The 13,253-nt window shown below is 56.4% G+C and overlaps 1 protein-coding gene across 2 annotated transcripts in view; it reads right to left on the bottom strand.

The window, feature by feature from the left end:
* INPPL1 (inositol polyphosphate phosphatase like 1) overlaps positions 1–13,253 on the bottom strand; it is a 14,663-nt gene extending 1,410 nt beyond the window's left edge. The window contains exons 1-27 of one of the 2 annotated variants that reach the window (XM_077762227.1): positions 13,057–13,253; positions 10,189–10,252; positions 9,957–10,107; positions 9,603–9,723; positions 9,210–9,350; positions 8,876–8,969; positions 8,679–8,768; positions 8,406–8,504; positions 8,142–8,292; positions 7,953–8,059; positions 7,558–7,660; positions 7,277–7,473; positions 6,717–6,834; positions 5,800–5,896; positions 5,372–5,510; positions 5,159–5,258; positions 4,970–5,058; positions 4,592–4,673; positions 4,378–4,467; positions 3,707–3,820; positions 3,470–3,558; positions 2,979–3,066; positions 2,731–2,886; positions 2,401–2,479; positions 2,167–2,307; positions 410–1,082; positions 30–163 (exon numbers count right to left, since the gene is read on the bottom strand). In XM_077762227.1, the coding sequence (XP_077618353.1) occupies positions 30–163; positions 410–1,082; positions 2,167–2,307; positions 2,401–2,479; positions 2,731–2,886; positions 2,979–3,066; positions 3,470–3,558; positions 3,707–3,820; positions 4,378–4,467; positions 4,592–4,673; positions 4,970–5,058; positions 5,159–5,258; positions 5,372–5,510; positions 5,800–5,896; positions 6,717–6,834; positions 7,277–7,473; positions 7,558–7,660; positions 7,953–8,059; positions 8,142–8,292; positions 8,406–8,504; positions 8,679–8,768; positions 8,876–8,969; positions 9,210–9,350; positions 9,603–9,723; positions 9,957–10,107; positions 10,189–10,252; positions 13,057–13,253 (3,704 nt within the window). The remainder of the gene's footprint in view (positions 1–29; positions 164–409; positions 1,083–2,166; positions 2,308–2,400; positions 2,480–2,730; positions 2,887–2,978; positions 3,067–3,469; positions 3,559–3,706; positions 3,821–4,377; positions 4,468–4,591; positions 4,674–4,969; positions 5,059–5,158; positions 5,259–5,371; positions 5,511–5,799; positions 5,897–6,716; positions 6,835–7,276; positions 7,474–7,557; positions 7,661–7,952; positions 8,060–8,141; positions 8,293–8,405; positions 8,505–8,678; positions 8,769–8,875; positions 8,970–9,209; positions 9,351–9,602; positions 9,724–9,956; positions 10,108–10,188; positions 10,253–13,056) is intronic. The other variant, XM_077762228.1, reaches the window with a different exon arrangement.

Here is a 13,253-nt window from a genome sequence, read left to right as displayed (position 1 = left end):
ACCCAATCCGCCTCCAGCCCCGCCCCCACCTGAGAAACTCCAGGTCGTCCCAGCCATTGTGCACCAGGCCCTCCTCATAGCGTTCCAAACCGATGGCCCGCAGCCAGGCGCCCATGCCCGCCTCGCCCAGCCCGCTGGCCCGCCCGCCCTGCGGGCACGGAGCCTGAAGGAATAGGGCACGTCAAGGGGAGCACTGAGGGTACCCACACAGAGAACCACCTACAGACAGCCACTTTCTACCACGTGCTCTAGGGAAAGAGGCAAGAACTGGGGCTGACTTATGTGCCCCCTCCCTCCCAAACTCCCGGGTGCCCAGCTCAAGACAGAGAGGACACTACTGAGTGCTGAATGGTGAAGTACAAGAATAGCACCTCAGGTACACACAGATAGCCACCCCTTGTCCACACACCTCCTCTGCCAGGTCCTCCTGGATGCTCTCTCTGATGCGAGGTGGAGGGAAGCTGAGAGGCCGGCCATAGTCCGAGGACAGTCCTCGGGGTGGCTGCAGCTCCAGGGGGCCTGGCAGAAGCACTGACCGTCCAGGCCCAGAAGGAGCATAGTCCACCTCACTCAGTGTCTTGGCCATCTGCAGCACCGAGCAGGAGCGATCATCCCCACTGGCCACCTCCCCCAGGAAAGTGCTGGTAGGTGAGGGACCTGGGGGCAGTGGGGGTCTTGGATGGGCCTTGGGAGGTGGTGGGCCACGGGCCTCACCCCCACTGCGGCCCCAGACTACTGGCCCTGGCAAAGGGTCCAGGCTGGGGGGCAGGAAGATGGCTGAGTCTGGCAGTGGTGGGGGTGGAAAGTCTGGAGGGGGCAGTGTGCCCCCAGACTCCTCATCTGATGAGCTCCCCTCTCCCACACGGGGTGGCCGGTGGCGCCCAAGCTGTGGAGCAGGCACTGTGATGGCCACTTTGTTCTTGGTGGCAGGTGGGACAGGGGCCCTGGCAGTCGAGGGTGGCTCCGGGGGCAGCAGCTGGTGTGGGACCCCTTCAAGGACGTAGTAGGCAGGGTTATTGAAGCTGTTCTTGGGTGGGGGGGGTGCCACCCCTTCCGGCTCTGGAGCCCCCTCTGCCTTCAACCTGCATTTGGGAGCAGGATAATTAAGTCAGGACCCAGACACCAACGTGAAGGTAATGGGTGTAGTGGAAGGAGAACTGGACTGGGAGTCAGGAGATGTGGGTCCCTGGTCCTAGAATTTCATGAGACCTTGAACACATCACTTTCCTTCTCTGGCCCTGGGTGTCTTCATCTCTAAAATCCAGTAGATAGCAGTTGAACAGGTAATCCCTAAACTTCCTTGCCTTACTTGCTAAGATTCTCAGAGGGTAATCAGTGAAAACAGGTGCCAGAAGTCAGGGCAATGAAGGCCTTTAATGGGAATGACCAGCCAGATTTTGAAAGCCTCTGGAGGCATCTGAGGCCAGTCTACTGAGGAATCTTACCCAGGAATTTAGGTTAGTTTTACTCAAGCCTGAGGATAAAACCAAGGCGACTGGTAACAGGTGAAGATGAGTGAAAAAGCACCAAACCGTACCTAGCAGCTTTTATTGAAGTTCAGTTGACAATTGGATATAATTAGAAAGTAAGCCTCACTTTCCCAGAGTATGAGCCACAGAGCGCTAGTTCCCTGGGGTATTAATAGTTACTGTGTGGAAAAGAAGTTTCCTGGCCCGTTAAGTTTGGGAAACTATATTCAACAGAGTTGAAAAACAGTTTCCTTCCTGTCCACATGCTCAAAGCTTTTGCGAACACTCATGTGCACTGGAACTATCTAAGAAAAGAATCTAGCAAGAACCATTTCACAAACCCATTTCCAATAGGGCATCTTGTAGGACCGTGGTCCACAGAATGCACCGAGGGAAATCCTGGGCCGAGGCCAAACAGAAAGCTTCAGCTGAATCTGTTTATGTGGAGGGGACTGTTGCAAAAACAACTATTTTTTAAGGCAGAATGGGGAGGAAAGGCTGACTGTGCTCCCTTGAATTCAGAGAGAGCCACACCTAAGGGGGGGCCTGGCTGGCCAGAGTGGCCACAGGTGTAGAGCCCCAGCACCCCCGGCCATGGGACATCAGAACACTCAAGCAGCAAATGATCCCCAGCCTGGCCGTGAGAGCCAAGCATAGCAATAGGTAAGGTCAATTGATAACAGGTTCCTTCTCTCACCTGGAGGTCAAGGGCTCCTCCCGGGGAGCAGCTCGAGGTGGGGCTGGGGGCCTCCCGGTTGGTGGTGGTTTCTCTGGTTCTTCAAATAACTTGGACAGTGGGCAAGAGGCCTCTGTGGGGGCTGGCTTGCGGTTCCCTGACCTGCCGGGGGTGTACAGGGATGAGATGAGGTAGAGGCTGACCCAAAGCCCTGGGGTACCCCTTCATGGGACACCCAGCACAACCCCAGCCCACCTGGGATCCTGGCTGCCTCGAGACACAGAGGGGGCTTTGCTCTTTGCTCCTGCCTCGTCCTTATCAATGCTGATCCACTCTGGAAGAGAAAGAGAGGAAGAGAAAGGCGACTCAGAGAGGACCTGGGGTCCTGGACCCTAGATACCCACTGGGCCTACCAGCCTCTTTCCAGCTACTCTTCAGGGCAGCCCCACTCCTAGCCAGGGCTGCAGAACTTCCAAATATTCCAGGGATTCTACCATGCCCTCCCCACACTCTCAGTCCTCCCTTACTAGATCTGCCCAAACCACCCCATATCATGCCCCATATCCCTCCCAGTGGAGCCCCCACCGTAGAGTCGCTCACGGGTGCCCAGACGCTCTGTGGGCACCCGCACCTTCATGGAGCCACGGATGTTGCCAGTCTCCTCGCCGCGGTGGGACAGGAAGGTCAGGAACTGCTGGGCTGTGCTGCCAATCATGGACTTGAGTGCCACCACACACTCCCCTAAAGGGCAGATGGGGTAAACCAGCAGTTTGCCAAATCTTTCTAGGGCTCTGTTTGGCTTCCTGTGCCCCTTGGTACCCCTCACCCCTCACCATAGGATTCGTAGCCATCCATGGATTTGACCGTGAGCAGGAGGTGCTGGTCCTGCAGGTACTCGATGTCAGCCAGAATTGGCTTGAGCTAACGAGCAGAGAGACCCAGTGAGGAACACCTGCCCCTGACACCACTCACCCCTACCCATAGGTGCGTCCACACTCACTCCCACTCATCTATTAAGGAAAGACCCCAAATCCTTAACACAGAAGACACAGCCCTACATGGGCACTTCGTAACATTTAACAGCTTTGTAATTAATTTTCTGCATCCTCAATGGCTAACACAGGACCTGACATTTAGCAAAAACTCGAAAAGTGTTTGTGAACGAATGAATGAAGCTGCAACCTGGTCCCACACCCCTCAGTAAAGCAAATGCCCTCATCCTCATTCATGCCCAGCCCCCACTGCACACACATATGTGGACATGCTCTGTGGCACCTTTCCCTGTGCCCTCACCTACAAGCCCAGGCCCTGCCAAAAGCCTTACCGTGGGCAGCTGGCGTGAAGACCACTGCACCTTGAGGAAGTTGATGTTGTCACTGCTCTGGGCATCATTCTCAAAGCTCTTCTTGTACTCTGGGGTGAGGGTGGGGGATACCTGACTGAGTGCCACCTCCCAGCTTCCCTTCCCCCTGTCCAGGGGGCTGACTGCTCTGGGCACCTAGGCCCCCCACCCCCCACCCATCCTTCTCAGACCACACCCAGCCCTGGTCCCGCCTCTGACCCTCCAGGCAAGTGGAATAGAATTCAATGAAGAACTTGGTGCGGCTGGCTGTCTTCACAATGGCCTCAATGCTCTCAAACTCAATGTAGGCCTGGTCAGAAGTCTTTGAGAGCCCTGAGGGGTAAAGAGAGGAAGACAGTCAGGAGGGCTGAGTGGGTGACAGGAGGAACAGGACAGAAACTGAGCCCTGGAAAGAAATCAGGGGTCCTGGGAAAGCAGGAAGAGAGGCCCCAGGAAGGAAGGCCAGGAGAGGCCTTCCCATCCCAAGCAACCAATGGGGAGACCCCAAAGCCCAGACCATGGACCAAGGCAAACAGACAACCCAAGAATGAGAGACCATCCAAGAAAGGGCTGGGGAATGAGAAAGGCTGCAGGGATGGCCTGACAACAGTCCCCCACACTACCAGGCACACTCAGCGGGCAAATATGCTTCCGGGCAAATACAGACACATATGCACGTTTATACTCACAAACATACACACACTCATGGGCATGTACTTCCCATGATGCCCCAGGCACACAGACACTCTCATACAGTACATATTCAGAAACATTCCTGCACATCCATGTATACACCCAAACACCCACACACACAGATATATTCAAACCTGTGCACATCCCCAGGCCACCACCTGTGCCCACCCACCCACAAGCACATCCAGAATAGTCACCTTTCTTAGAGATGAACTGAGAAGTAACTCCAACCTCAAATGTCCCAAACACGGGGGAGTGGTCGCTGGTGACGATGTCATCAGTACAACCTGGGATAGGAATGTAAGCTCAGGGACAAGCTCTTTACTCTCCATTCCCACTTCCCAAAGCCAGGGCAGAGTCGGGACAGTGATCACCCAGGCCTGCCCATCACCCTGTCCAGGAGGCTCTGACCATAGGAATTGCAGATGATGTGGGTCTCAGGGTAGGATTTCCAGAGAATCCGGTCACACCATGAAGGCACATTGGTCCGGACCTGGGGCAGCAGATGGCAGCATGGTCAGGTTCAATAGCTGGGGTTGCTCAGCATGAGCCCCACCCCCGAGTTGCAGAGCTGATGAGGCCCAACACTCCCCCCACACCAGGCCCCAGGCCCACCACTCTTTTTGGGTCCTTGCAACTCAAGATCACCCCTAAGGCCTCAGAGGGACCACAGAAGCTGGAACAGTAACTGCCCAGACCCTTGACCAGACACATACTCTTGATTCACTACAGCCCAGGGGAGTCTCCCAAGCACTACCCCCCCAACCCTGCCCGGTTCCCTTCACTCACCCCAGTTGGCTTCTGCTTGTGCCAGGCATAGGTGTCCCGGGAACCCCGCTCATAGCGGTAGGTGGGTGGGAAGGAGATCTCCTCCTCACCTAGGAAAGGCAGGGAATAAGTGGGGACCAGAGCCCTGAAGACCCAGGGGTATCGTAAAGACCCCATCCCTTAGAGATCTCCTGCCAGGCCCACACTCACTGAATCGAAGAAAAACCTTGTGCTTCTCACGCTCCAAGTTGAGCTGGTCCACCCTGAGCAGGGGCTCAAACTCCTTCCTGCTGATGTAGTTCAGGATCTCCTGTGGTGAGGACACAAAGACTGAAAACTCCCTTTTGAGCCAGAGACAGAGGTGGGAGCCCAACTGGCCCCCAGCCCAGCTTCCCTATCAGTCACCATTGGCCCCATCTGCACCTGGATATCCATGTCCAGGCGGTAGTTGAGGTCCCCAAACCAGAAGAGGTGTGTGAAACGCAGGGAGATGTCAAAGGCACTGAGCTGTCGGTCACCCAGTGAGAGCAGCCGCAGGATGTCCAGGTAGTTCTGGTTCCGCCTACGGTGGGGGTACAGGGAAGCCTCCAGGGTCACGTGCCAGGGACTGGCAGAAAGGTAAGTCTCTGGGGTCAGGTACGGGGTAGGGATCAGGGTGCCTAGGGACAGAGGAAATAGCTGGGAACAAGATCAAAGTCAGGGACAGACAAAGCAGTCTTGAGTTTGGACAATGGAGAAGGGGGTCTCTGGGGACAGGGAGGTAGGTGGATCATGGACTGGGATATGGGAGAGAGAATAGGTCTCAGGTGAATAGGGAATGAGGGTAAAGACTTGGGGAAGTGCCCTCTCACCGGGCAGTTTTCTCATTTCCCGAGGTAAGGTGGCAATTCACGAAGCCAAATGAGGTGCCATTGAACATGAAGGAGACGCCTACAGCCCCCTTGTTTCCTGTCAGGGCAAGCAAGAAAAGGCGGCCTGTGTCACCTCTGGAGGGCTCCCAACTCTCCCCTCTGGCCCTCGAAGCAGCAGCAGGAAGATTCTCCCAATCCCTCCCCAGAGGCTGTGAGGCAGGCAGGCCCCTGAACACATCCCCTTCTACCCTGGAGGTGCCACACAGATCACGGCAGCCCATCTGGATGGCCTGAGTCTCTCTGCGTGTGCAGACAAAGCCCCTGGAAATCACAGGGGATCCCAAAGGTGACACTGAAAAGACCTGCAGATTCTGAGCAGAATCTATGCTGAGGGCGCACTGGACCACAAACCAAGAGGCCCGGGCACTCTGCTGGCTCCTCCATGTACTAGTAGTGTGACCCTGGACAGGTCACTCAGTGACTCTGGGCCTGAATGGTTTTTGGGTTTTTGTTCTGTTTTATCACTTATGAAATGGAGGTAATTATCCTGGCCCTGCCTTCCTAGAGGTGCTTCCTAGATTTAGAATATGAATATGCTTTACAAAGGGCTCTCTGTAGGGTTGCCTGGTGGCTCAGGTAGTTGAGCCTCTGACTCTTGATTTCAGCTCAGATCATGATGTCACATTTCTTGAGTTTGAGCCCTACATCAGGCTCCATGCTGACAGCACAGAGCCTGCTTGGGGTCTCTCTCTGCCCTTCCCTCTCCCTCCCTGCTCACTCAGTCTTTCTCAAAATAAACTTAAAAAAAAGGGGGGGCCTCTCTATGTAAGAAAGCTGAGACCAACCAAAAGGAGGAGACTGTGAGCTAGAGAGGAAGCAGGAGGTGTGGACAGAGGGACCCTGCCCACCCTGCTCACCCAGGGTGTTGGCGATGCCAGTCTTCACGCTGGATGTACTGACATGGCTGATTCGGTTCTCGTGCTCCGGCTTGACCAGCACAGCCACCTTGATGTTCCACAGTGACTGCATGGCAATCTGGTAGAGGGTTGGGGTCAGCTGAGGCCACTGTCCACATTCCCCTCCCACTGCCACCTATACTATAGACTGTTCTGTCACTCATAGTATAGGAAGGTCTCTGCCACCCCTTTTTCCTGAGGGGCCAGAGAGAAACACAGCACATTTCCATAGCATGAAGGACTCTGGTTAGACTCTTAAAGGATTTGCCCAGGGACCAGGGAGGTAGGTGAGTCATGGACTGAGATATGAGAGAATAGGTCTCAGGTGAATACGGAATGAGGGCAAAGACTTGGGGAGGTGCCCCCTCACCAGGCAGTTTTCTCATTTCCCGAGGTAAGGTGGCAATTCACAAAGCCAAATGAGGTGCCAGTGAAGTTGTGCTCCCCAGGGTCACCCATGAGGTGAAGCAGGAAAGTTTGGAGTGGGGAGGGAGGGAACTGGGCAAGATGACCCCCCTCACCGGGCGGTAATCCAGATCTGTGAGCTCCTTGAGGCCCCCACGTAATAGGTCCAGCCACTCGCGGTCGCCCACTGAGTTCTCCTGAGTCCCAAAGACATAGATGTCATGGGGTATGGTCACTGTGACTTCATCCAGGGTTTTTCCTAGACCCTTCGATGTGAACCAAGATGTCACGTTTTTCGGAGGTGGTACACTTCCTGGAGGTGAAGGGGACGGGGGCGGTCAGGCCCTTGACCTGAAGCTATTCCTCTCTCCCATCCCAGCCCCAGCCTGGGCCTGACCCATGTTCCAGGTGCCTATGAAGACAGAGATCATGTCGGGCTCATCTTGCTTCGAGTGCTTGTTCTTCATGAGCTGCAGCAGCTGGCAGAAGGCCTCCCGCTTCTGGGGGGGACATCAACCAGTTAGGGGAGGCCCCTGGTAGGTGGTAGGTCCCATGAGGTCATGCCTGTGGGCCCAATACATACCCAATACTCAAGCATACAACAGGTGCTCAATAAATGTTCACTGAATGAACATTTGACTCCACCTTCAGCCCACCCATTTTCACTACACATACTCTCTACCATATCAGACCCACTCCTGCCAAGAGGGATGACGGGCCATGTGTTCCCTCTCTTCCCATCCCACAGGGAACCCTGCGGTCCCCAAGGGCCTAGCCCAACATGCTGCTCACCCGGGCACTGACAAAGATGAAGTCCTTGCGCTGTGTCCGATCCTTCTCCTTCTCAAACACGACTCCCAGCTTGTTCTGGACACGCTGGGACTTAATGAGCTGGCGGACTAGGGGATGGAGGATGGTCACACTGGCCTGTGTACCAAGGCCTGGAGGCCGCCCTGCCCACCACCCAGGTCCCTGGCTCACTGCGGTCGTGTGTGAAGGTCGTCCAGTCCTCCTGCGAGTCCCGCTGTCTCCGCAGCAGCACCAGCCGCCCACCCTCCACATCCACGCTCAGCGTGAACTTCTGGGACTTCCCGATCTTGGTCAGGTCACCCAGGGTCACATCCAGCTTCACCTGCAGGTCAGGAGGTGTGTTGGCTGCTGAAAAGACCTTGGGGCAGGTGACACACCCTTCATCTCCAGCTGCTCTTTGCCCCATGAGGCCCCACCTGACACCACACCGTGTACCTCAAAGGCCTGCACGGGGATGGTCTTGGCCTTACGTATGGACGGCTGCAGCGGCGCCGGCGGGGCTGTGGAGCTCATGTCCTGTAGGGCCTTCAGGGCCTGGAGTGGGGAAGGGCAGGCAAGGTCAGGGGATATGCTGAAAGCTGGGGCCAGGAGGGACACAGCTGATGTTGGGGCCAATGCGAAACTGTAGATTCAGGGTTGAGAGCAGTTAGGCCCATGCAAATACTCAGGGACTGCTAGGTCAGGTCAGAGGGTCAGGGTTAAGGCTACCTTTTTCTGGATGCCTGACAGGAAGTCCTTTAACACGGACAGCTTCAGCACCAGGCTCTCTAGTTCCTGCTCCCCCGTCTGCGGTGGATTCTGCACAGAAAAAGACTAAGGCTTGTGACATGCAGCCACCTTGCAGGACATCCCCCACCCAGCCCCAAAAGATGAGCCATTCCCCACAGGTCTCCTCACAATCTCACCTGCTGCTGCAAAAGCCGGGTCACCATGGGAGAGCTCTGCTGGTCAAACACCTTGGACAGGATCTCCAGGCCCGACAGGACCTTGTCCACCTCACTAGGGGAGACAGTAGGTCAGAACTCCCTGCTCCGACCCAAGTATGGGGAAGCGGGCCGAGTGTGCAGCTTCAGCCTCTCCCATGAGGATACAAGGGTTCAGGTGAGGACAAGTCAGGAGGCAACGGCTGGCTCCCCGTTCAGGGCCAGAGATCAGAGGTCAGGGCATCTGTGCAGCAAGGGGGCAGGTGAGGACAGGTCAGAGGAGAGGCTGTGTGTGTGGTGTTGGGGCCCCAGGTACCTGTGCAGCCTCCGGCAGGAGGTGGCCAGGGTGCGGGTGAGATGGGGCAGGTTGCTGGCTCCGCCTCGCACAGCCTCCAGGTCCAGTCCGTAGCTACCCTTCAGGTACTCGTGCGAGACAGTGCTCAGCCCATTGGGAGTACTTCAGGAAGGGGTTAAAAAGCCGGTGAAGAGCCTGCTGACCCTGTCCCAGTGCTGCCACCCTATCCCTAGAGGAGATGGTTCTGGTAGCAATCAGAGCACCATAAATCAGGACGTCTACCAGTGGGACTGAGATAGGATGACCGTCCCTGGGGGAAGAGTGGGGGGCTGGGAAGGTCTCTCCACCTTTGATGAGGACAGTTCTCAGAGGAAAAAGGGAATTCCTCTTCAGTGTAGGGGGCTGTGGTCTTACCTCTCAGCAGCTGGAGTTGTGGGAGTCTCAGGGACTGCTGGGGGGCTGCCGGGCCCCATGGGGGCAGAAATACTGGTGGAGCCAGAGCGCGGGGGCAGCGGGGGCTTCTCATCCTCCCCATCTGTGGACAGGAGTCAGTGGGGCAGCCATTTGGGCCTCCCCATGCTCAGTGAAGTATCGGGGGATGCTGTGGCTATCACAGACTTCCACAGAGGCGGGGTAAAGGGCCCTGTCATCATGGTTAGGGGCAGGGGGCTTTAGGGGAGGCAGGCTGAGAAGATGCGAAGGGTAGAAGCAGGTGGTGTCCAGGGAAGGAGCCGAGAAGGCATATGTACATGGCACAGTGGGCAGTACCTGAGACATCACGGTCGTCCGGTGGGTCTGGCTCTCGCTCCCGCTCCACAGGCAGCAGCAGGGCACACACGAGGCCCTGGTTGGGCTGCGCGTACAGGCCAATGAGCTCGCCCAGGGTCTGGAAGCGGCGCACGGGCACACCTTGTGAGGTCTGCGAGCAAGCAAGGGTAGAAGAAAGATCAGCCAGCCGCAGGCTGGAATCATGGTCAGGGGTCAGGGACCAAGCTCCTACCTGCACAGCCAGGAAGTCTTCTCCATCAGGTAGTATTCTGTATGTATGCACATGCTTCTGATACCTGATGATGAAGCAGGGATCAGAATCTGTCACCCCCCAGGCTGGAGTCTGAGCCCAAGCCTTTCCTCCTGCCACCAGGCTCAGCCCTCAGCGGGCTTGGCCTCATTTTCCTAAAATCCCTTGCTCAGTCCACACAGTGTTAACGATGAAGCCAGTGTACTTCTAGCCTGCTAGTGTTGCCAACAAGAGCAGGAATGACTGGCAAACCCCCCCGCCGACCCAGACCTTCATAGGCTCCACACCCACCACAGGGCCCGGGAGCAACAGGCAGCTCTTTTGTGGCCTCCACAGCTGTCTAAACAGCCCCTCTGGGCTATGGTACGAGCTCTGGCCCCCCGCCAGAGTAAGAGTCCTCAGAAGCCTGGTACCCTCTTGTTTGCATGCATAGGCGATGTGCTAACACACGTGTGTGCCTGCTTTCTGTGTTTATGTGGGTGTCTGGCTCTGCTGGGGCCAGATGTGTCAAGGGCCATTTTTGCTAGGGAATATGAGAGCATCCCAGCTTCTGCCCCGCTTTCCCAGATGCCAGGAAATTGGGATGACCCAAGGGGTCCCCCTATGGAAGACCCAGCCCTGTAAGAGCCCTGGACTGAGGAGGGGCAAGAGGGGTACTGACTGACAGATGGCATCAACAGCTGAACAGGTGACAGCTGAGCCAGGCCTGGGCAGCACAGGCCACACTGGGTGGGGGTAAAAGACTTTCTTGCAACCACACCTCAGGTAGGTTTGCTCAAGGGAGCCACCCGGGCCCGTGTATGTGCTGGGCAGTAGACGGGCACTGGCACCAGAGGACCAAATGCCTGTTTGAGGAGACCCTGCTCCTTGGCCACAGTCCATCCTCCCCCTCAAATAAGCCTCCTTTGGGCGCTCCTCTGGCTGCTGATGGGGCAACATGCTGTGCAGGTGTCTGCTTGTGGACTGGTTTGTGGACTGTGGGTCTGTATATATAACAACAATAGCATCCCATGAACTGAGCTCTGTCTGTATGATAGGCTGGGTACTGAACACCCTACAGATATGATCTCCTTTAATTCTCACATTTTGATAGAGATATGAGCATCAACCCCATTCCCCAGAAGAGGCTCAAAGAGGAAAAAGTGATTTGCCTAAGATCACAGAACAAGTAAAAGGCAGAGTTGGGACTGAACGCCAGGGTAGAGCCTAGTACCTGTATCCTGGCCCACTTGTCAGATTGCCTGTGCCTGTTGGGGCAGGGGTGCGTCTGGAAATGTTACCCATGTACAGGTAAGCAATGATGTTTCTCATCACCTACCGCCAGGCTTCTATCCCATTTCTGACCCCTCTTCCCATCCCCAGGCTGTTGAGATGCAGGGAGGAGCCAGAGTCAGCTGGCAAAGCTAAAGTCCCTGACACAGACAGACCCTCACTCCACCCATCTCCTCCCCTGGCAATGGAGTCAGGACTCTCCCCTCCTGGGACAATAATGTTCCTCCCCCAGACACAGGCCCAGCTGTTCCCCTCCCACTCAACAGCTGACCCAGCACCTGCCTCCCTCCCCTCTCTAATTAGGGGGTATGCCTCAGAGGGGGCTGGGAGGCAGGACTCTGTGATATGCATCTCCCGAAGCTGTCCCTTGTTAGTCTCTCCTCCTGGGTGTCAGAGTGAGAAATAAGCTAAGATTTAGGGGACCCCTTCCTCTTCAGGTCCACTGTCCAGGCCAGGGTTTCTCAGTGCCAACACTACTAACATTTTGGATGGCATAATTCTTTGTTGTGAGAGACTATCTTATGCATGTTAGGATGTTTAGTGGCATCACTGGCTTTTACCCACTAGATGCCAGTAGCACTATATCCCACTTATGACAACCAAATGTGTCTCCAAACATTGCCAAGTGTCCCTGAGGGGTAAAATAAACCCCAATTGAGAACCACTGGTCTATGCCAACGTACCCTCAAAGAAATGAGAACAGAGAGGTAAGGGACAGAACGATGGGGGGTTAGGAAGGTTCACAAGGCTGAGGAATATTACCAGATCCTAACAAGGCCCACAGGAGCCCACCTAGTATCAGACCACCGGGCGAAGGAGACAGCTCAGGGAGAAGACTCCAAACCCACCAAACTCACCCAGCACCACTGCCACACACAGCTGATGGGTACAGGCACAGGATGAGATCCGTTCAGAGAGCTGCCAAGTCTGGCTCCACATTCAGCACCCATAGCTTAGGGCTAGGGCAGCCAGGATGCTCAGGACTGGGGCCCAGAGCCAGGGCACATAAACGCGCCCATTGATTGATGAAATAATGACACAGACCTATATAGCCTCACATCCCTTCTTCTCACCACCACTCTGCTCCCCCAGCCCTACACATCTATGGCCAGGCAGGTCCCAACTTCAGTCGTAGAGCCACAAAAAGGACCCCTAAGGAAGCTGCTGGGCATCCAGTCTCTCTGGCCCCAACTCCCTCTACGCCTATCGCTCTAACACCCAATCCGTGTATAAACAGAACCGCACACAACCCTGGAACGCACATCCACACATCCTCCCCCGTCCCCCGCGCCTTCTTCCTGGAGGGTGCCTGAGGGGGTCTGCCAGAGACTCCTTGCATTTTTCCCCATTACAGCCACCCTGGCTAGCAGGACCCCACATACTCTGCCCTCCATGCCCCAGAAAGTGTCGCCAGACACAGCAGGAAGGAAGTGCCCCCTGCATCCTTACTCGGCCCCGACTTAAATCCAAAGCCCCCACCGTGGAGGGAGCAGGCGTCCCAGTGTCCCAGACCCTCCGCACACATGCAAGGAACCTGAGGCCGTGCCCCTGCCCGCCGGGAGCCCCAGCCCCACTCACAGGACGCAGAGCGCGAAAGCTCCCGCCACGCTCTCGCTGTCTCGGACCAGGAAGCTGCCATCGCGGCCTGCCCGGGCCAGCAGCTCCTCAGCGGCAGCTCGGCTCAGGTCGCGGTGGTACCAGGCGGGAGCCGGGCTGCCCAGCGCGCCTCCGGGCCCCGCCCCCCCCGGGCCCGGCGCCCCCCCAGCCGAGGCCAT

The sequence above is a fragment of the Crocuta crocuta genome, unplaced genomic scaffold (assembly GCF_008692635.1).
Source record: "Crocuta crocuta isolate KB4526 unplaced genomic scaffold, BGI_CrCroc_1.0 scaffold306, whole genome shotgun sequence".
Classification (NCBI taxonomy): Eukaryota; Metazoa; Chordata; class Mammalia; order Carnivora; family Hyaenidae; genus Crocuta; species Crocuta crocuta.
This window is presented reverse-complemented; position numbering and strand designations above follow the sequence as displayed.